This window comes from Dendropsophus ebraccatus, chromosome 14 (genome assembly GCF_027789765.1).
Source record: "Dendropsophus ebraccatus isolate aDenEbr1 chromosome 14, aDenEbr1.pat, whole genome shotgun sequence".
NCBI lineage: Eukaryota > Metazoa > Chordata > Amphibia > Anura > Hylidae > Dendropsophus > Dendropsophus ebraccatus.
This window is the reverse complement of record NC_091467.1, coordinates 57,521,292-57,544,834: the sequence shown is the minus strand read 5'-3', so window position 1 is coordinate 57,544,834 and position 23,543 is coordinate 57,521,292. Positions and strand designations below refer to the sequence as shown.

Sequence of the window (23,543 nt, the reverse complement as noted above, 5' to 3'; positions counted from 1 at the left end):
GTCTCTGACATTAGGAAGGCAGTCATGTTATTTCCATAGGGGCGAGACTGGCAGCTGCCGGACACTCCTGGCATTACTTTGGAACAAAAGATCAGACAGGTTAGTCTGCCCTATCCAGCCCGTCCAAAAGTGCTGAGGGACAGTTGTTTTTTTCATCCAGACGTGAAACTGTTGGCAGATATTGAAGAAGAACTTTCTGGATCTGGTGATATTCTCCTAATTTCAGACGGAGCTATGTTATTACTGAGAAAGGAAATTTGCACATATGGACATCCACGGTTCCAAGGATCGTACACGTAAATGAGTACGTTGTATTGTTATTTAACTGAAATATATTTAGTTTCGATTGGTTGATGTCTGGTAGAGTTTGAACATACCCGAACCTTCCGCATTAGATTGCTGATGCCTTCCCAGTCCGTGTGGAAGGAGGTGAGTGCCCAGGGACCGCATGGAATTCCGGGATTCAGCCTATTACCTAGTCCCCGGGCTGTCTCCTCCTTCCCTACGGACCGGGAAAGCATCAGCAATCTAATGCGGAAGGTTCGGGTATGTTCGAGTTTGATCGAACCTTGGATTTTCCGAGGTTCGATCAAATCTAATGTTTGGGAGATCAGACCCCCTTGATCGCTAGAGCTAGCGAGAAGAAGCTCTCAGCTGAGCACTTTTCTTCACAACTTGCTGCTCTCCAGGTGGGGAGAAAGGCGCAAAACCAAGCACTTCTCCTAGCTTGTTCTATCTCCCAGCTTGTTATGATCAGTGGGGTCTGAACACCCAGGCCCCAAGCGATCAGACTTTTGACATGCCTCTATAAGTGATGAGAGAACTTGACGAACTTTAGGTTTGTCCTAACTAGAGATGAGCGAATTTATAGTATTAGCGAAGCAAAGTGCTTCCTTGGGATTGTCTGTTGGCTTGGCAGGCTACTGGCTTTAAACTCTGTGCGGCTCAACTCCAGTCCTGGAAAACTGAAAGGCGTTTCCCAGGACTGGATCCAGGTTTTGCAGGCACCCAGAGTGGAGTGGCACAGTGTTCAAAGCCAGCAGCCTGACAAGCCGATAGCCAAACGTAACGAAACGCTCCGCTTCGTTAATACTGTGAATTCGCTCATCTGTAGTCTTAACTAGAGAAGATCGAACAGCACTGATGTTCAGGTTCGTACGAACTCGAACCATCGATATTTGACTCCCGCAGTCTTCCCGTTCCGTGGGGAAGGTAGAGACAGCCCAAGTCCTGCCTGGAAAACAGGAATACAACCTATGACCCAGACTGGGACTCGGGCTGTCTCCACCTTCCACACGGAAGGGGAAGACTGCGGGAGTCAAATACCGGTGGTTTGAGTTTGTACAAACCTGAACATCAGCGCTGTTTGATCATCTCTAGTTCTAACCAGTATTTGACTCCCTATGGCTGTATCCATGTTTTCCAGGACTGGGCTGCAACCAACTTTTCCAGCCACCGAGAGTCAAATGTTGTGTGTTCGGGTTTCAACGAATCCAAACGTTTGGCAAATCAGGCGCATTACTAGTCTTTGACTATCATGGAACATCAGATGCTCTTAGACTTCAGGCCACCTAGACAGTAGATTCTAGAGTCTATTACCTTGGACTGTCATATACTTACTGTTCCAGAACACGTTGGCTGTTGATGATATTGAAGAAGGTGGGCTCACACACCAAGTCCCGGTCCCAGCATGCACTTGTGCAGGATTCTCCTTCTGCCGACAACCACACTTGCATTGACGTGACGGGGGGCCACATGGAGGAAGGAGGTTCGCTGGATGACCAAACCAAGTGCGTATGATTGATGAGAACCAGTGGTGAGTGAAGAGGAACCTGGGATGTGTTAACAGAAATGGGCAAGGGAAAAGGAGGCGAGCAAAACTCCTTGAAGGGATTAACATTGGAGGGGTATAAATAAACGTAACGAATGATAAAAGTGAAATATAGAATGAAATGTTGTTGTGAGGCAATGGAGGATGGCAAGTGATGGAAATAGAAACAGAAACAGAAAGGGAATTTAAAGCACATTCTGGTCCATTATGCATGGCTCGGCATTATCTGTAATGAACATTTCCAGCTAAGCGGGCTATGCTAATATCAGTGGTCCGGAGACGGCCATCCAGCTGTCAGCTTCCCATTGATTTAACAATTTAGTGGTGTAGTACGGAGCACAGTTTACTGAGGGTCACCGGCAGCGCAGAATACATTTTCCGAGTATTCAGTAAGAGTCAAGCGGGCTGTGCATGTTTTCTGGATTGTTGCAGGTATCTAAGTACCAGACACTATCGATAGGCGGCTTACCTGGTGCTGGATATAGGCATGGAGTCTCTGCAGCATTCCTTCACTAGTAAACTCGTAGGGCAGGTAGGGTTCAATCTATGGAAAGGGCAATGAATAAGATGCATTATCATTACGCCTGGCTATAGACTAATCTATCTGACGACAAACACCCTCTAGCTATAAAATGCATTTTTATTTCCCAAAAAGGGAGCGTGACTCATAAGCCGATCCGGACATCTCATAACAGCGGCTATTTAGGCTCATGGTACATGAGTTCTGACAGAATTGTGTATATGTATGGTATGACCATGGCAAGACGACATATTCAACAACATATTAAAGGACAGAGTTGTCTCCACGTAGCCACATTACTTTAGCAACCGGCGCCTAGCCCCTGTTCACCAGGGGTAATAAACAGAGAATATTAGGGTTCTGCTTCCATGACTGCAGCTTTTCTCTCCTCATCACATTGTCTAATGAGTTCCCCTGGGCCTCGTCCCTGAGCTCAGTGATATACTATTATTCTTCTGCAAAGAACCTTCCAGATAATGAGACCTCTCTCACAGTTTCTCAGGAATATTGGCTGTTAAACCACCCGCAACTGACACCTCTACGGCTCAATGACCTCAAATTGAAGCATTAGCCAGACCTTAAGCCCCTTTACGGCCAGGATGCCCGCCCCCCCCCCCCCCCATCCCATCCCCTCTGTCCTCCCTCCAGCTAGTTACATATCTATCTTTTTGCTTAAGGGAATGCAGTAAAAGTCTATCTATCTATCTATCTATCTATCTATCTATCTATCTATCTATCTATCTGTCTGTCTGTCTGTCTGTCTGTCTGTCTATCTATCTATCTATCTATCTATCTATCTATCTCCTATCTATCTATCTATCTATCTATCTATCTATCTATCTATCTGTCTGCCTGCCTGTCTATCTATCTATCTATCTATCTATCTATCTATCTATCTATCTATCTATCTATCTATCTATCTATCTACGTAGATAAACCAGCAGCACTCTGTTCTCTGTAGTTCAAACACAAAAAGTGACTTTTATTCCAAATAGGTGCGACGTTTCAACGGCCTCTCGCGGCCTTTTTCAAGCATGTAACATGTGACTAGTGATACAATTTTATAATCTCATTCACAGGTGCTCACAAAATTAGGGGGTGTGTTCACCCTACACACGTGTCAAATACACATCTAGTGCAAGTAAGTATCTATCTATCTATTATCTATCTCCCTCCCTTCTAAATCTAGTTCTATACACCAGCACTGAGTTATTCTTGTTTGTGTAAGATCCTTCTTAGGTCATAGCACGTCCACACCCATACAAATAGGAAAAGTACCTATAGACGTTGTGGAGTGCCCTATAAGACTAAGGGCCGTATCACACAGGATGATCGTTATATTGTTCGAATTTAAACAATAATCATTCTGTGTAATTGCAGGCAACGATCGAAAAGTCGTTTAAGTATCATTGATTTAGATCTGACCCTAAAATTATTGATAATTGTGCGCTATTTGTTTAGTGTGATTCCACATTGTTCCTTCTTGTGCTGGGATCAGATGGAGCAAACGATCGTAGTAATGATTGTTGTAACGATGGTAATCAACGACTATCGTTCCGTGTAATATGGTGAATCAGGTTAAAGATAAACTTTATTGTTAATTGTTACAAATCACTTCTTCTAATAGGACCCTAATGGTCCTTTTACATGGAGCGATTATCGTTCGAATTTTCGCATTTAAGCGATAATCGGCTCGTGTAAACATAGCCAATGATCTCGCTAATTTTGGTCTTTCAATATGTTCTCAAATCGCCGTTGGCCGTTCACTGAAAATTCGCAGATTGCTTTGTGTAAACATTCTTTCACCGATTCACCCTATGTGCGAGGTGGGCTTAAGCAATTTTAAAAACGATCGCAATAACGATTTTTTAAACAATTTATCTTTCTGTCTCAATGCTAATCATTATAAAAACAAAATCATTAAACGATCGATTGGGTGAATTATCGCTTCATGTAAACGGATCATAAGTCATGATCGTTACAACGATAATTACTACGTTCATCGTTTACTCCATCTGATCCCAGCAAAAGAATTTAGGGATTTTAGGGTCAGATCTAAATGTACGATCAACGACACATGAACGATTTTTTAATTAATGCCTGCAATTACACTGAACGATTATACTTTGTATTTGAACGATTTAACAATTTTCCACACAATAATTAATAGGACCCTAACTTTCACCTAATGATGGAATAATGGTAATAATTTCTGGCTCCAGAAAATCTTATTACTACTGCAGGCTGCGGGGAACGGTATGACTTGACAAGCCGCCTTTATCTTGAATGTCAGTACATATGAGCCGAACACCTGTAGTCGCAGACAGACTGATTGCCAGAAACACACTTCCTTACAACTAGTCTATTAGGCCTCGTACACATGTTTCGTGAACTGTGAAAGGCGTGGACCGTGAAGCTGAGTGGTGGAATCACGGACCTCCCGGTATCATGTATCATTATGATGCCAAGAGCAATGAAAATGTCTAAATCAGGGGTGCCCTCCAGTTTTTGCAAACTTACAATTCCCATCATGCCTGAACAGCCAGGCATGATGGGAATCGTAACAGCTGGGGGGGCTGAGTTTGACACCTGTGGTCTGACTCTTTATGGGACTGTACTGACACAGCTGCACAGCTGTATCAGTACAGTCCCACGAAGATTTAAACATGGGTAAGATTTTCTATTTCTGACTAATATTTAGACAGTGTAACTAAGTCCAGGCAGTCTGAGGATGCGCTGAATTTATCACAGTGGTTTGTGCTGTATGATAAAGTTGGGGCTTCTTTAGATATTCTTGTCTAACGTTACATGACCTAAGTAATTATTTTTGGTTAGCTAAGTAATTTACAAATACTGTATGTTAGAGATCATAGGCTATTACATGCTGTTGTGTGGGAAATAACTGATTAAGCCACACAAATCCTTGCCCTAAAACATTTTCTATGGAGCAGCCACTATAGGGTGTATTACTACTACTGCAAGCAAAAAGTATAAGTGTTACCTAAAAGAGCCGATCAAGTTCAGCACTTATTTTACTTAAAGCAAATGAATGCAGCAAACTGACTGGCTGCTTGCACACTTAAAGGAGAAGTCCAGGTAAAATTTTTATTTAAAAATATTTATATTTTTATCCCGGCACTTACTATCGCATCAAGGCTTCACTTCCTGGATAACATGGTGATGTCACGACCTGACTCCCAGAGCTGTGCGGGCTGTGGCTGCTGGAGAGGATGATGAAAGGAGGACACTGAGGGACACAGGGCACTGGAGGGACACTGAGCATCCCTCTGCCATCATCCTCTCCAGCAGCCACAGCCCGCACAGCTCTTGGAGTTGGGTCGTGACATCACCATTTTATCCAGGAAGTGACATCACCATGTTATCCAGGAAGTGACATCACCATTTTATCCAGAACGTGACATCACCATGTTATCCAGGAAGTGACATCACCATGTTATCCAGGAAGTGACATCACCATGTTATTCAGGAAGTGACATCACCATGTTATCCAGGAAGTGAAGCCTTGATGCAGTAGTAAGTGCAGGAAAAAAAGCACTTTATAAGCATTTCCCATAATAAGTGTATATTGGTGATTTGTATAACTTTTGGGGGGGCAATACAATACTTTAATAAAAAATTTAGCCAGACTTCTCCTATAATCCATTTTGTCCTTCATAATACCTTGCTCCTTATGATGGCTTTGATAGCCGCCTCAAACTCCTTTGTGTCATTGTAGTCCACTGTTATGACATGAGGCCTCCCAATAGTCATCTCCATGTACGGGTGTTGAGATGAGACCTGCAAAAGTAGAACATTTTTTAAATGTTTCATCTGAAAAGAACAGATCGGGGACAAATAGATTTTTATTTTAGAAAGACTCTTGTGCATGATACCAGTAAGCCTGGATATTCATGAAAAGCAGAAAACTCTGCCCAGTGGCTGCTTATTGGCAGTTATCTACCCATGCTGTGTAAAGGCAGTCAACTGTCAATCAGCAGCTGGAGGGAGGGGGGAGGGGTGCAGCAAGAATCCTATTCTCCTGCATATTAGGAGAACGGCTCAGGAGAAAGATGTAAGTAATACACCGATCTGTTCAGAATTTAAATCACTAGTTTATGCTGCCCTCATTTAAGGTGGCATAAACTTATTGATGTCTTACCAGAGATTCACTATTATAGTCAAATTATTTAAAATCAGAAATCGTAATGAAAGTAACCACCACTGTGACAGTCATAGTGGCTGCTAAGGGATCTGTGTTTTCTATCATATTGGATTTGCATCAGTTATATTTTAGATAATAAATAGATTGACTTCAATGTAATTACACTTATGGTCAACATGTAACATCAGAGGATCTCTGCCTCATCCCTTGCTACTGCTTTGATTCTCCTCAGACCGCTAAGTTCATCTGCCTGATCCATTGGTGCCAAGTATCAGTACCTCTTGGTCTACTGGAGCAGCGGCTATCCACACCAGGACCGCACTTGTGGAGCGCCCTGGTACCATGAAAGTTCCATGAAATTGAAAAAAGTCAGACAAACAGGTGGTGCAGGAAAATGGGACCTGGGAGCAGCGCTAAAGGGCATGAGTATAGGTAAGTTTACTTTGTTTATTATTTTCCCAGGTCCAAAAGATGACTGCAAGCGGCCGTCAATGGGACATGGGAGCGGCCCAATAGTGGCCCCAGAACAGGTGAGTTTACTTATTATTTTCTTCCTGTCTGACTTTTTTCGATTTCGTGGGACTTCTCGTGGAAATTTCAAGTGGATTCCGCTGCAAAATGTGCGCGGAATCTGCTCAAAATTCCACCCGTAAAAAAATGAACATTTCATTTTTCGATGTGTTGAATAGGCTTTCCGCTCATAATTCCCAACGGTGGAATTTCTGTCAGGAAAATTCAGTCGCAGATACGATTTCCACCCAAACAATTGACATGTTAATTCTTGGGGCGGACTCTGCTAGAGGAATCCTATAGAAGTCAATGGGGGCTTAAATTCTGCTTGAATTCTGCTTCTATTCTGACAAAGCTGAATAGGCAAGGAATTTCAAGTAGAAAACTTTCCTCTTCAGATCCTCGCCTATTCCTCAGTGTAAAAGGGCCCTTAGGGTATGTTCACATTGAGCAATCCGCGCAGATCACCCACAGCAGACTCCGCAGCTCGCCCCCACTTACGGCAGCACATATTTCCGCCTGTGCCATAGATTCCATTCTATGGTCAGGCGGAACAGGTTCATTCTTTGGACAGAAGGCGGAATCTGCCTGATCATAGAATGGAGTCTATGGCACAGGTGGAAATGCATGCGGCCGTGAACGTGGGGCGAGGTGCCAAATGCGCCGTGGGTGATCCACGCGGATTGCTCAGTGTGAACATACCCTTTGAGGGAAAACCTGGGTGTTGCCCAAAGCTGAACCCCTTCAGTAGCACAGCAATACATCCGACTTGTCTATGTATCTACAATTATTTGGCTACTTATCGTCTGCCGCCAAGCGTTATGGTCATTAAGAGGAAAAAAGTTAACAAGCATGTAATGGGTTAACATTATTTGTCTTGATTCCCCGCGTTTCTTCTTGACAGCCCCAGCCACTTTGGTTGTTCATTTTTCCCAATTCACTGATTCCGATATTGGAAATAAAATGAGTATGCATGGGGGTGAATCCTGACAGTTCTTGACTGACACCTCCATTCATCAGAACTCAGCGGGAAATCTTGCCTAATTAATGGAGGTAATTATCATTTTTGTCAGGTGCCTATGATTAATTCCCCGGGCCTGCTGTGCAAAACACAATTTTCTACTTGTGGTTAAATCAATATAAAGTCTTTATATAGGCGGTGGTAATCTTGTAAAATGCTCGGTGAGATCACAGAGACGGACTGCTAGAAGAACCGGGATCATGACCGATCTTAATGAAAAGTTATTGCCTCCTACCTCCCTGGAGGTTGGTTTACCGCGGAAGAACTCATGGTTCAGTGAACTGTGTGGCGGATTAAATCGAGGTTGCAGAAACACACAGCCATTGGCCACTGCTTCCAAGGGGGCCGGACCTTCGTAGGGGAAACCGAACCCGATGAACAACTGAAACACAAAAACACATAAAGCTAAGTTTTCAGTGAGTGGTTGGAGAAATCACTAAATACATTAAGGTTATAAATGTCACCAAATTACTGAGAATATAGACGGAATGTTTGACATTGGCAAACAATCATGCGTTCCTTATGCGGAGGGGTAAGCCGCAGCCGGACAGTTCTGGTGCCGTCTTATCCTTCCAAGAACAAAGGAGTCAGGCAGTAAAAATCCATCCTGCCTGAAATCCCCACCAACATTAGTGGAGACTGAAGAAATCGCCATACACTTTATACTGGCAGCCTACTTTAGTATAATGTGTATGGGGACATACAACTTCAATAGCTGAAGCCTGAACGATAATTCGGCCGTCAGTTATATCTTTTATCCGGCACCTGTCTTCCCCATACACAGGAACATTTTCCGTGGCCAAGCATTCTTGTGTTCTCTATGGGGTGGGTAGGGTTAAGCTGTAGCCAGGGAGCTCTGGTTGCGGCTTATCTCTCCAAGAACAAAGAGGATGGGTGGTGATTTAAAATCACCCCCGAAACCTTGCGGTACTACCGGTAGGACCGTATTACCATCTGCTGCTGCCCTAGGCACTATACCTGAAGACGCCCCATCTTGGGGAGCGACGGGGAGAGTGATTTCGACCACATGCATTTCTCTACATGTAGAAATATTGTCTGAATTGCATTTTCATAGTTTTTAACTGCTTAAAACATAAATTTCCACATTAAATGAATGATTAGAATAGTCTGCATATTGTCTAAAGGAATTCTCACCACAAGATTGGTAGATTGAGCTCCAGGCGCCACAGCCATACCAGACCTGATCATACCTCCCCCCTCAAAAAGTCACCAGATTTACTGGCAAGTCTGACCAGGAGGTGGGAGACAAAAAAAAAAATTAAATAAAATAAAAAGTTGTTCCCCCTGCTCCCTGGTGCTGCCCCCCTGCAAGGTGCTGCCCTAGGCACCGGACCACGGGTGCCTAGTGATAAATACGGCCCTGCATGTGAGTATGACTTCTCATATATATATATATATATATATATATATATTACTTTATATAAGGCCATGTTAGATTGTTATGATGTCATTATAGTTCTTGTCTTTATTTCTATGCTGTGCTTTACTATGATGATGTCACATTAGTGTAAGGGCCCTATAACACGGGATGATTATTGTGCAGAAAATCGTTATATCGTTCGAATTTAATCAATAATCGCCCTGTGTAATTGTAATAGTAGTTTGTGTGTCGTTGATTTAGTTCTAACTAGAGATGAGTGAATCTCGAGCATGCTGGGGCTGGGGCTGCTGAACTTGGATAAAGCCCTAAGGCTATGTGGAAAACATGGATATAGTCATTGGCTGTATCCATGTTTTCCAGACAACCTTAGGGCTTTATCTAAGTTCAGCAGCCCCAGCTAATCAAATGCCGAACGATCAGGTTCGGATGGACTCAAACCCGAACCCGGTTGGCTCATCTCTAGTTCTAACCCTTAAATCATTGTTAATCGTTCGCTTATAGTTTGCTGTAATTCCACATTTGCTCACTAATCATTCAGCGATTATCAGCCGTATTTGGCCGATTATCGGCCATTACGGCCGATAGTCGCTTTGTGTTATAAAAGGCAACAATCAGCCGACATGCACAATGTCGGCTGATCGTTTTCTTTTAACGTTTTTCAACATCTTGAAAGACTAACAGCAAGGATAGCAACGATCTGCTGCCGCCACTCCGTAATAGAAGCGGAGGCAGCAGACCACCGTTATTTCCTATGGGCTCCCTAGACGATCTAAAGATTGCCTGGGCAGCCCCCCCACAGCTCACCGCGGCCCCACTTGCTGCCGGCTTGTGTAATAGGGCCGGCAGCGAACGGGGAGCAACTATCAAGTGAGAGCTGACCTGACAGGAGATCGCCCCATGTAATAGGGACTTAATTCCACATAAATTTTTTTCTGGGATCAGATGGAGTAAACAATCGTACTAACAATCGTAACTACCGACTACTGTTCTATGTAATATGATGAATGAGTTCAGTTTAACTATAAACAATCTCGCTTGCACTCGTTTATTGTTAACCGTCAATTGTTAAACATCGCTTTGTCTAATAGGACCCTTAGTCTTACTCCCAGGCTGTGTTCTACCACTGCCATGTCACATCGCCCTTTGTCCTAATCCATATGGGGTTTTCTAATGTGTTTGCTTAACAATAGTGTTTTTCTGGAGGCACTGTTTCTATTGTTATCATGTTACAATGGCGATAATCCTTATTCCCATGGCAGTGTTCTTCTCTGGTGATGATACAGTAGCCCGCGTCTTCATTTATTAACTACTGTATGTTTATAATGTCAGACGCTAAGCTTCCAGCTGTTCTACGCTGTATACATATTTCTCATGTTCGCGTTATATAATTATTTTTCCCTATCAGATGGATGCCCGTGCTCACCAACAGCCCCGTAAATCCTGATAAACCCAAACATGATGCCACAATATCTATTACTGTGGGGTCAACACCAAAATCGTTGCAACCCTATCACAAAGTATGTACCAGTTACACACATATTATACTATCAATAACCAATGTGAATGTGGGCCACAAAATGCAAAGCAAACGGTACTATGTAAAATAGGCCGCATATGTATATCACAGAAATGATGGCCCAACCAGAACACACAGGATGGACCGAATAAATGAAATGGAGTACTCCACCAAAAGCTTAAGGCGACTCTGTATCCACAATCTGCCCTCCTCTCCCCCCCCCCCCCCTGTCCCAAACAGCTTGTACTGTCGGATAGCTGCATTTTATTTGAGATCCGTCCTGAGGTCCATTCGCCAGGTGATTCAGTTATTGTCCTAAAAAACAACTTTTAAACTTGCCTTATGTCAAATTGGCATGGCTTACACTGTCTGTGCCCTAGGCCTGCACCGCCTGTCCATCCCTCCTCCCCGCCCTCTTCACCATTAGGAATGCCCCAAGCAGGTTTTCTCCTATTCATCAATAGTCTGAACACTGGACATGTGCTGCATCGTTAAGGTACCTGTGCAGTGTTCAGACAAGTGATGATTAGAAGAAATTGTGCCCAGGGGTGTTCCTAATGATGAGGAGGGCAAGGAGGAAGGACAGAGAGGCGTTGCAGGCCTAGGGCACGGACACTTTAGGCCACTCCAATTTGGCACAGGGCTGTAAGTTTAAAAGTTGTTTTTTAAGACAATAACTGCATCACCTGCTGAACGGACCCCAGGACAGATCTTGGATTAAAAGCAGTTATTTAACGGTATAAGCTTTAAATCCTAGGCTAAAAAAGCTAAATATACCAAGCTATCAATGTTTGTTGATTGTGATAGTCACGTTCAGATAAATGCAGCGCCCGATACATTTCCCCCTTAATAAAAAAGTTCATCAGGGGACTGAGAAACAAGCAGAGATGAAATGTAGACAATGATTCCACAATAGCCAAAGATGTAGGAATGTATTTACTTTATATATGTGTATAGTAGACGCGCCCCGTTCTTTTACTGCCAGGAAAAGCTCTTTTATGTACACGCTGTGAAATACTAAAGAACGTATTTCCAATACAGCCCAGCTCCAGTATCTCACATATCACTTTAATACCAGTTAAACATACTTTGAGTATTCTTCTAAGCAGGAAATAGAAGCTTTGGGATCTTACATACTGGCTGAATACAGTGAAAGAGTCTCTTGACTTGCTATAAAAATAACCTCTCGGAATAATTCTGCCTGCATGTATTAATCCTGAGGAAAGATAAACCTCAGTTGTCATATAGTCAGTCAGCGCACAAAAGCAGCCAGCTGTTTTTATCACGTAAATCTCACGTGTACGTCCTCAGGAGTGTTATCAAGGAGATAGACTAAGTTCTTTTTCTGTGCTGGCAAATGGCAGCTGGTCTGTACGCATCTATCATAGCATCTGGAAAGAGCGGAATCTTGTTTTTTCTGTGCTTTTATCCCAAGTAGGATTCTCCTTAAAGGGTATCTACACCCTGGCATTCATCGCTATACAGTAAAGGCAGCAACTGTGTAAGTAGTCTTCACTAAAGCTATCCTACTGGGAATATATACAGGCCTACATGTCTCCAGTGGTTAATACAGACTACGTGCAAAGCTGGAATAAGATGGGGCAGATGGAACGATAGGGACTATAGGGGAGCAAAATAGGGACACAAATAGGGGCAGAAATATCTGGGTAGAACCAAAGGGGTCTGAATCCTTGATAGATAATGATGGTTTGATGTCCTGGTCTAAGGGCCTTATTCCACGGGACCATTATAGTTTGCATAATCGTTAACGATAAACGATTTCAAAAGACCGCTATTGCGAACGGCCTGAAATCGTTCACCCATTTACATGGAACGATAATCGGTTACTTATGATCGTTCTTACGGTCGTCTTGACGTTGTTATTGCGTTTGTTGCAACTGCGAACGACCGGACGATGTCTTATTCAATGCGAACGATTTGCGAACGAGCAACGTTAAAAACAGGTCCAGGTCTTATTAAGCGATCAACGATTTCTCGTTCGTCGTTTAATTGTTAACTGCTATTCAACCGAACGATTATCGTTTAGATCCAAACGATGTAACGATAATTCGAACGATAATCGTCCCGTGGAATAGGGCCCTAAGATAAAACACATTTGTATGAAATCATAGATATACAATAGATACCCAGGCCCCTATTATTGCCAGCAGTGTCCCAGTACCCAGTCTATCTGCTTCTGTTCAATACAAGTTGTCGTGTGGTAGTAGATTAGTAATGTATCCATGTTTTTTATGTACTATATTCCTTTACACTCTTTAACGCTGTGGTACATAAGTGTTCAATGGTTAATACTCTCTGTGCTGCTACCTCTGGTGGATGCTCCTGTATAAGTGTATGAGAAGTAGGTCACATGACCTTCCCACATGGGTCTTCTCCCAGATCTGTCTCACTCTACACAAAGGGTTAATCCAAACCAGTTAATCTGACCCTGGAGAGAGAGGTGTGAGGTCATCTGCCAGGTCTGCTGCTAAGCACGAATCCTTGTGACCTGTCCACAAGGTCACATAAGTCATGGATATCTACAGGAACTATAACATCAGGAAGAAAATTGAAAAATTCCCATATAAAATCTAATTTTTATTGGTTAATTTAATTGACTATTACTTTGGCAATAATTATTTTTGAAATGATAAATAGCTTCTCCCTGATGAACTAAGAGCAACAAATGCTGCATAAGGAAACACGTCGGAGAGTGATTGTGATATCAGGCGGGATCATTCGGCTATTTTTGTACAGATTTTATTTGCCTACATGTGATATCTGAGTATCCAGTGCATGGTATAATTAATTGGCCATAATAACCCTGTATCTCCTGAGGGATACCAGAAAGCTTTGCGCACAGGGCGGACCTCCTCTCGTGTGAGGTAGGGTTGTTTCAGAGAGAAGGGGCAGTCTGGGGTGTGGTTACCCATCCGATCTCTATACAGACCCCCTCTCATAACCCATTCATCCTGATACTTCTTTATACACATTATCACTTGCGCTGCTGCTAAGCAGAACACTAGTTACCCTGGCTGTCCCAGTAAATCCATTCCAATTAATCGACTACTCAAATAAGTTCTAGGTTGTTCACACTGAATCTCAAGACATCATGTCGAGCAAATATACGCCCACAAGATTCAATCAGTCCAAGCTTAAGGGAGAACTTTTAAAAATTTTTATTCTTCCGAAAGTGTCTTCCAATGGGAAAAGTAAGGAACAACTGCATCTTCTAGGCTCTTAATAGGCCTCCAGCCAGAGCCACACTATGTGACGTTACCTTACCGCCTATACCTCGCCACAGGGCATCATACGCAACGAAACATGAGTAACCGAAGCCTTCTAAGTAGTCTTATTCACCATGGGACAAGCAGTTGTCTTATTCATCAGTAGAGCTAATCTATATCTGGACTTTATCTTCAGAGTAACACTCAAAGTGACTCAAGGATAACCTAGTTGTAGTCTCCCCTAGAGACTCTCTAAATCTGTCCTCTACTAAAGCTTTATATACCTCTTCTTATATTCTACAAGTTAAGGCCATGTTCACACAACGTATGTTTAGCATAAATTACGGCCGTTGTTGCAATTTGCAACAACGGGCGTGATTTACACTAAACATATGTTATATTGTAATTAATGGAATCCGGGCCGGAGCATATACACACAGTATACGCACCGGTCGGGATTCCATCCGGCCACAGGACAAACTGACATGTCAGTTTTCTGCGGCCGCTATTCATTGAATAGCGGCCACACAAACATGTCAGTCCACACAATGGAGAGTGCGGCTTCGGCCATTGTGTGCACTGGTGATTTGGGATGCGGGCGCATACGGGTGTGCCCGCATCCGAATTCAACAGAAATGAAGATCTCCCATACGGTACTGCAGTACCAGCCGGGTTGATCTTCTTGGACACCGTCCGTTCTGTGACCCGGCCCGGTCATACGATGTCTGAACATGGCAGACCCCCATTGACAAATCTCCTGCTGCCTCCAAAGAGATCATAAAAATTAACCAAGACCCGTAGGCATCCTAAGTAATACAAGGTTAACTATATTCCACAACTCAGTGAAAGAATAAAATATGACCTCCACTATATAAACAGCCTGGCATAAATCTTAACATCTATGAAATAACTTATAATACTAAATGAGATGACTCAGAAGGAAGAAAAAAAATTACAACCCCAGCTTGCCGCATCAGCAGATACACGGCAGCAAAATTACCACGGCACAATTTTGATATCCCAGGCAAAACATAAAAAATTTCCCCAAAATTTGCAATTCAAATAAAATTTTAGCTCAACACTATAACAGTAAAACATAAAATGCAATAAATAAAATATATTTTTCAGTTTTTGTGCTTTTTTTTCTTTATTGAGCTTGAGATATATATATATAATTTTTATTTTTACTTTTCCTATTTTATTTCCCCCCCCCCCCCATTATGCAATGCTTAGTTCCACTGTATACAAAACATCTCATCAGTAACAGAAAATTCCTCTGCCCAATCTGACATCGGGTATAGAGAGATAATGCCGCACGCCAAGCGAGACAGTTACCGAGGCAACTGTCCGATGCCCGGCAGGTATCGTGCACATGTCCTATTCTAATTAATAGTACACATGCACAATACCTGCTGGGCATCAGACGGAGGAGAGAGACGCTGCTCAACCCCTCCGAGAAAGCTATCTCTATTTGCCTTTTTTTGCGGCTTCCTCCGAGTGTATTATTTTTCCCACGGGAAACATAAGAATATATATAAAAGAGACATATAAGACAAGAGTGAAAAGGACTGTATAGTAAAGTGTTTCATCTATATACAGGAAGGATACACTGCCTACTAAATTGGGATGGATGTAGTCAGTTATACGCCTTGTGCTTTTGGTTGTGAATACTGTATATACAGTACATTGATCAGCCATAACATTAAACCACTGACAGGTGAAGTGAATAACATTATATGATGACCAATGACACCTGTCCAGGGGTCGGATATGTTGGATAGCAAGTGAAATCACTTCCATGTACTAGAAAGAGAAAAAATGGGCATGCATAGGGATCTCTACAACATACAAGGAATACATTGGAATGGCTACAAGACTGGGATAGAGAATCTCCAATACAGAAGATCTTTTGGAGGGGGCAAGTAGGTAAACCAATAAAAGTCAACCAATAAGCCAGCAACAAGGTCATGGGCCACCGATGTACGAGAGGAGCAAGGGCTAGCCTATCTTTACATCTTGTAAAGTCCAAGTATATCCCTCCATTGTAGATGCATTCCCTACTGGCAGTGGGCTCTTTCCAGAATGATAAGTCACCCTGCCATAGTGCAAAAGTGTTCAGGAATGGTTTAGGGAACATGACAAAGAGTTCAAGATGTTGACTTGGCCTCTAAATTCCCCAGATCTTAAAGCCACTCTGTACCCACAATCTGACCCCCCCTTCCCTCCCCCAACCACTTGTACCTTCAGATAGCTGCTTTTAATCCAAGATCTGTCCTGGGGTCCGTTTGGCAGTTAAAGGACAACTCCCGCGGGACCCCCCCCCAAAAAAAAAAACACAGACACACACAGACACCATACTCACCATCCCTCCGGTGACGATCGCCACTCCATTCGCCCGCCGTCCGCCTCACCGTCACTGCCGTCCGCCGTCCAGCGATGTCTCTGATTTCCGGGTCCTGGGGATGGAAAAGGCTGCCAGTGCGCTTGCGCACCGGCAGCCTTTTCATTGGCTGGAGCGCATCACATGGCTTCCAGCAACCTCAGCCAATCAGGGCTGACGAAGCTGGAAGCCATGTGATGCGCTCCAGCCAATGAAAAGGCTGCTGGTGCGCATGTGCACCAGCAGCCTTTTCCGTCCCATTCACTCTCTATGAAGACGCCGAGGAGGAAGAAGACCCGGACCGCCCCCCAGCTCTGACGTCGTCGTCACAAGATGCCGCCCGGGAGAAGAGGACCGTGACGATCGTAATAGGTAATGTATATATTCTTTAACTTCCGGGCGGGGGGGTCGGGGGTGCGAAAGTGGGGGAAGGGGGCCAGACCGGGTATTTAACCACATTACAAAGTTATATAACTTTGTAATGTGTGTTAAATAAGCTAAAAAAAATTTTCGTGGGAGTTGTCCTTTAATGCAGTGATTGTCCTAAAAAACAACTTAAACTTGCAGCCCTGTAACAAATTGGCGTGGCCTAGAGTGTGTGTGCCCAAGCCTTGCACCACCTCCCATCCCTCCTCCCCACCCTCCTCATCATTAGGAATGACACTGGCAGGATTTTTCCTATTCATCACCTGTGTGAACACTGCACATGAGCTGGATCGTTAAGGAACTTGTGCAGTGTTCTCACAAGGGATGAATAGGAAAAATCCTGCTCAGGGCATTCCTAATGATGAGGGCAGGAAGAAGGGATGGAGAGGCAGTGCAAAGCTGACTGGAATTATCAATTCCTTGGGCATCAGAACAAAGTAAAGCTTCTGGAGTGGCCATGTCTGGGAGATCCCAAGTGCAGGACAGCCCAGGAATTAACTGGAACTGGAGGATTTTTGCCAAGAAGAATGGGCAGCTTTACCATCTGAGAAACTTAAGAGACTCATCCGCAACTACCACAAAAGACTTCAAGCTGTCATTGATGTTAGAGGGGACAATACACGGTATTAAGAATTGGGGTATGTAAACTTTTGATCAGGGTCATTTGGATGTTTTTTGTTGTCATTACTATTAAAAAAGAGAAAACACAGTAGTCTGACAGTAAATAGCGTCTCCGACCACAAACCATGAACGGGGGAAAAACTTTTTGTGTTATCATTCATATTCTCTGAAAAAAGAAAGAAAGCAAAAATTCGTACGTACTATACGTACAGCTACAAGAAAGGTAATACGTGTATTCTTTCCACACAACTTATGTAACACTATCAGCACTTTGGTCCTCAATTTCCAGGTGACATATTTGCTTTAATATTAGGTTAGGTCTCCGTCCAGACCATGATAAGACTTTTAGTTCTGCAACAGCTGGGAACACTACTTTATAGAGTCGGTACTCAACGAATGGACCAGATCAAAGCCACTATGTGCCCCACTATAGTTCAGTGTTACTTTTTAAAGGGGTTATCCAGTGCTAAAAACATGGCCACTTTCTTCCAGAGACAGCCCAACTCTTGTCTCCAGCTTGGGTGGGGTTTTGCTGCTCAGTTCCATTGAAGTGAATGGAGCTTAATTGCAAACCACACCTGAATTGGAGACAAGAGTCGTGTTGTCTCTGAAAGAAAGTGGCCATGTTTTTGTAGCACTGGATAACCCCTTTAAGGAGCAGTAACAATGTGGAAAGACACAATGACACCTGACGTCTTTTTTGTATAAGAATGTCTGGATGGACCTATTAACTGACCTGGCTTATTAATCAGAAGTAAATGAGGCAGCGATTTGTCAGAATAATGGAGTGTAAGCGTAAAATGTGATTCTGAACCCTTCACCAATTTAATCTATCAACATTAACGTCAATTATGTCTTTTAGGTCCAAGAAAATAATTGGTTGGTTGTCACTCATAAAAGCTGTGTAAATGGCCTCTGTCTCAGAAAACCTATAGAGAGGACACCTAACATGCCACCCTGGTATGCTACGACTCGTATATAAAATGCATAAAAAGGACTTATTATTCCTTTAGTCACTGGAGCGTGCTCCTACAAAATTTGCAAAGTAGGTTTCTGCAGAAGGAAAAGAGTTACTCATTACCCTTAAAGAGTCACTGTCATTAAAAATAAATGTCATCAGGCAAGTCAGAAGTTGTTGATCGCAGAGGGTCTCACTGCTCAGACCTGCTGTGATCAGGAGATACAGCCATTCGCTAATTCCGACAATGTAGCCTCATAGATTTCCATTGTCTGAACTAGCCGATCAGGAGATACAGCTGGGGAACGGATCACACTGCTGTTAAGCTCTGTACTCAGCTATGTCTTCTGGAACCCGCCGCCCCCCCCCCCCACACACACACACGATCATTAACTTTTGAAATGTCTGATAACGCACAGGTGTAAGTGAAGTGAAGCACAGTGGGGGTCTCAGCAGTGGGACATTTATTATGACGGGTATGCTTTAAATCCACCTTATGAATCGAATACTGTGGTAACTGAATCTCGACCACACCCACCTCTTCTCCTGCTGAGTTCCCTCTGGCCTTTAGACAGTTGAGTTGGGTTTTGATGGTGTGACTGACATCTTTCCTTGCCACCTTTGCTTCTCCTGTTCCTTTCTGTATGTGGTTGCAATGTCAGGGACCAGTCCAATCACTCCTGGGACAGGTTCCTGACAACCTGTAAACTGTTCTGTAGCCAAGATTCCAGTGCTTGCTATCAGTCTCATTTGAACGTATTGGTGTTTTTTTCGTTTCTTTCATATGTTGTGTATTCTGACCCTCTGCTATTGCTGTTGACTATTCCCCTGGTTCTGATTTTGAACCTTGTTGCACCATAGATTCTAACTGCTAGCTTATTCCCCATCCATATTTGTTTGTTTGTCTTGTCCGTGTTTTGTTTTATCACCTTTGGCACAGGGAGGGCATATAGCCCAGTTGTCCACTCCCAGTTAGGGTAATTATGGCAAGCAGGTAGGGGCAGCTGGGTAAGTATAGCGTCAGGGCCCACTGTCCTTGTCTTCCCATTCCCTGCTGGTTGTACGGCAGCAAATGCACTACTAAACATGCACATCAAAGACTGGCCTGATTATGCATAGATAGGGGTCACTGAAGGAGGGGGCGAGCCGGCCATTGTCAAAATGATGACCAAACGTCTTTGTATTGACAGTCGACCCCTCTGGCCTCCACCCGGAGCTATTTTCATCTAATTTACGCAGGCTTGGTGAGGGGATAAGCGTAATGGGGGTCTCTGGGGTAGAGGAACAGCGCGTTTTGGGCTGACAGTTACATATATAATGGTAATAACATACAGTCACTTTTGTAGCTTTTTTTTTTCATCTAGCGCCGGAGAAGTGCTTTAAAATGTAAATTTTGCTCACAATCTAAGTCCCAAATGACGTATGTATTTTGTATGTATTATTATCAGTATGTGTTTGTAGTGTGGGGAGAAATCACACATAATTGAAAAAACAAACAAATAATTTATATAAATATGTTGAATTTTTTTTTCAAATGTAATTAGTGGTTCTGCAAGCGTGCTGCGGATGATGCTTTTAATCACCCTCTGCAGAGTCATATAGCCTCATCCTGTATTTCAAGTGCATCATTTTCCATAGTGCATTGCACTAATTTGTAGACCGTTTCTTTTTTTTTCTTTTTTTTTTTTTGTAGTTTAGAAGGGTTTTGTTTCTGTAGGAATAACCCTATGAACATAAGGTAAGAAAGAATAAAAGAGGAATGGTGTAATACAGAATTCTCCTTAAGGGGGTTGGCAACTTTATAGTAAAATTGTTTAGTGTATAGTATTAGTAAGTGTACTCAAGCCCTTATTACTGATAGCATTTCCCTGTGTACTTCATAGAGTTAAAATTAGACTCCCCTCCTCCAGGCTGTGCTGCCCTGCTTTGTGGTAACTCTGTCCATGAGATGGCTGACGTGGAGGAGCATGTGACCATTCCCCGCCCTTTAGTGTCCTCAATAGGCATATATAGGCTCAGTGGTGGACACTGGTGTGTGTGGCATGGTCCATGTCGGCCATCTTATGGACAGAATCACCACAGAGCAGGGCAGTACAGCATGGAGGAGGGGAGTCTGGTTTTAGCTTTATGAGGCACACAGGGAGCTGCTGTCAGTATATACAGTAAGTACAGTTACTAATACTATACACTGAACAATTTTACTATAAAGTAGCCAACCCCTTTAAGTTATTTCATTGGTCTAAGCAAGTGTGTACTAAAATAGACAAGCGTGAAGGAGTGATAGATGCTTTTTTAAACTATGGAGATGTCACAGCTTCCTGACAGGACTGAGACATCCCAGTAACAGCTTCATATCTGGTTACCCTTTTAGTGATATTCAAATATTGATTTGGGCTCATCTATATCAAAGTTCATGTAGACATATCAAGGAATTAATTCAGCTAAAGACAGTATGGGATTCAGTGATAACGTATAGTAGGAATCTCTGCTATTTCTTTTCCTCGGCTCTAAGCACCAAGGCAGTTGCCTGGCAACCTGTCCAAGTGCTGGTTCCTGTTTACTCCATGTTCTTGTCTTCTGTTCCTTTTGTATTTCTTGTTCCCTGTTCTTGTTATCTTTATTTTGGTATTTGGGTGTCACTGAGCCTTGCTTAGCGTGTGTCTCTGGCAATTTTCAGTGTCTTGCCTCAGTTGTGACTTTTTTTGTACAGTTTAGTCTAGGGCAAGTGCAGGGATATTACAGGGGCAGTAATCTTAGTTTTCTTGTCAGCTTAGTTAACAGGAAGAAGAAAAGATAAGGAATGTCTGGTGTTCTCTTTACTGTCTTCAGTTCCATCAATGGCTGCAGTCTATTCACAGCAGTGTACCTGATGGTGGGGGCTATCCAATGGGGCTACCCATGCTTGTAGCTCAAAGCTGTGAAAGAGCCAGGAACAACTGTATGTCCTGTAAGTCTCAGGCATCTATATACAAGATGCCGGGAGCATCTCAGCACTCTACCACTCTACGAAAGGTGTACATGATGATGCACCACAGTGGAGCAGGAAGACAAAATTTAGGTGCACTGTGTGGGAGTAGGGTTTAAGTTGGATAATTTTATTTTTCATACTGGCAAATAGGCACTTGTGTACTTATTGGGGGAAACTGCATAGATGGGGAACTTGTCTGTGTAAAGTGGGAAACTAACTACCCTATTGGGGGCACCTGTCTATCTAATGGATTAAACTACCTACCTACTGTGACATGTGTATAACTAATGGAGAAATTACCTACCTAGCTACTGGGGGCACCTGCCTACCAAATCGGGGAAACTACCTACCAATCTACTGGAGGCACCTGTCTACTTATTTAATGATGACACCTGTCTACCCACTGGGCTGACAACCAAGCAATTACTTTCTCTAATGTGTAGGCAGGATGGCAATATCTCCTGTGTGTCTGTGTCTGACTTCCTGTGTAGTACAGGTTGACATCCTCACTTATCAATACTCTTTAGTGTGAGTTAGAGGAGGGAAGTTCTATGTCACTGATCTATCACCAGCTGCTGTTGTAGTGTAATACTTCACCCCTCTGCACCAGCAAATCCAGATGCATCATGGGAAATGTAGGTTACATTAGGAGAGTTATTTAAGAGAGGAAACAGAAATCAAGATGAAGTACGACCCATGAATGTCACATCAACTAAGATGGGTCTCCAGAGGACACATACAAGAGCTTCTTCTTTAAAATGTAACCATAACTAGAGATGAGCAAACTGGGTTCGGGTTCGAGTCCATCCAAACCCGAACGATCGGCATTTGGTTAGCGGGGGCTGCTGAACTTGGATAAAGCTCTTAGGTTGTCTGGAAAACATGGATACAGCCAATGACTAAATCCATGTTTTCCACATAGCCTTAGGGCTTTACCCAACTTCAGCAGCCACCGCTAATCAAATGCTGAAAGTTCGGGTTCGGATCAACTCGAGCATGCTCCAGGTTCGCTCATCTCTAACCATAACCTATGTCACACTATATAGGCAAACAAGAGTGCTTAAGGCCATACACCATTAATAGCTGTCAACCAAGAAGTCGTTCAGCTGACAGCTATTCCCGATACCCCTTAAGCACCCAGTTCATAAACCACTGCCAGAGCTATCTTGTCTCCTGTGGAAATAAAAGCATGAGTATGCAAAAAATCCAAAATAACCAAACCTTCTCTCTCCAGATACGTGCCATTAATGAACAGTCAGGACTTCCCCTTACACATTAGATAATCGACCTATCCCCACAAAATTGGTGTGAAACATTGGAAAATCTAAAGTTATGCCAATTGCTGTCTCTTATAAGACAGCCTTTACATCTGCGGCTCTCCACGTGTCCCTCGCTAACACCCTTATACGTGTCTCCCACCTTGGCCTTCTTTAACAGCTGCTGTAGATCCTGCTGTGGCAGCAATCCATGGTTTTTCACGAAGGCAGGAACTTCAGGCGGCCTCTGGGTCTCATAGTATACAGTGCCATGTACTTCCATGTGCTTGTGCAGTACCGCCAGGAACTTTTCTTTACCCTAGAAAAAGAGGATGGTTTTTGGAAAAGAAACACTTCAATTAACAATAAACTAAAACAGCATGCCATGATGGTTGACCTTATCTGCACATGGGACCTTTTAAGCTAAGCTAGAGGGACCACTGGGTTCTTGGTCATGTCTCTTATGAAGACCTTCGTCCTTCCCTGATTACATAGCATGGTGGGCCAGCTGGCTGTTCTAAACCTCTTCCAATAAAAAAAATATGAATGCCACTGGTCTTGGGAACTTTCAGTGCAGACTAACTTTTTTGTCCCCTTTTCCAGATCTTTGTCCTCATAATAATCATGTCTCTGAGCTTTCCCGCCTCATGGTGTTTGCTCTTATATACATTGTCAGCTGTGAGACCTTATAGACTGGGCTGCGTCTGTCCAATCAGTTCTGTCCAATCAGCGAAATTTACCACAG

The 23,543-nt window shown here is 43.2% G+C and overlaps 1 protein-coding gene across 3 annotated transcripts in view; it reads right to left on the bottom strand.

Annotated features, from left to right (window-relative positions):
• The window catches only part of MGAT5B (alpha-1,6-mannosylglycoprotein 6-beta-N-acetylglucosaminyltransferase B), a 79,951-nt gene that overhangs the window by 8,041 nt on the left and 48,367 nt on the right, over positions 1-23,543 (bottom strand). Inside the window, exons 13-17 of one of the 3 annotated variants that reach the window (XM_069953878.1) lie at positions 22,962-23,117; positions 8,280-8,426; positions 6,033-6,149; positions 2,301-2,375; positions 1,621-1,832 (exon numbers count right to left, since the gene is read on the bottom strand). In XM_069953878.1, coding sequence (XP_069809979.1) covers positions 1,621-1,832; positions 2,301-2,375; positions 6,033-6,149; positions 8,280-8,426; positions 22,962-23,117 — 707 coding nt within the window. The remainder of the gene's footprint in view (positions 1-1,620; positions 1,833-2,300; positions 2,376-6,032; positions 6,150-8,279; positions 8,427-22,961; positions 23,118-23,543) is intronic. The other 2 variants (XM_069953879.1, XM_069953880.1) reach the window with 2 other exon arrangements.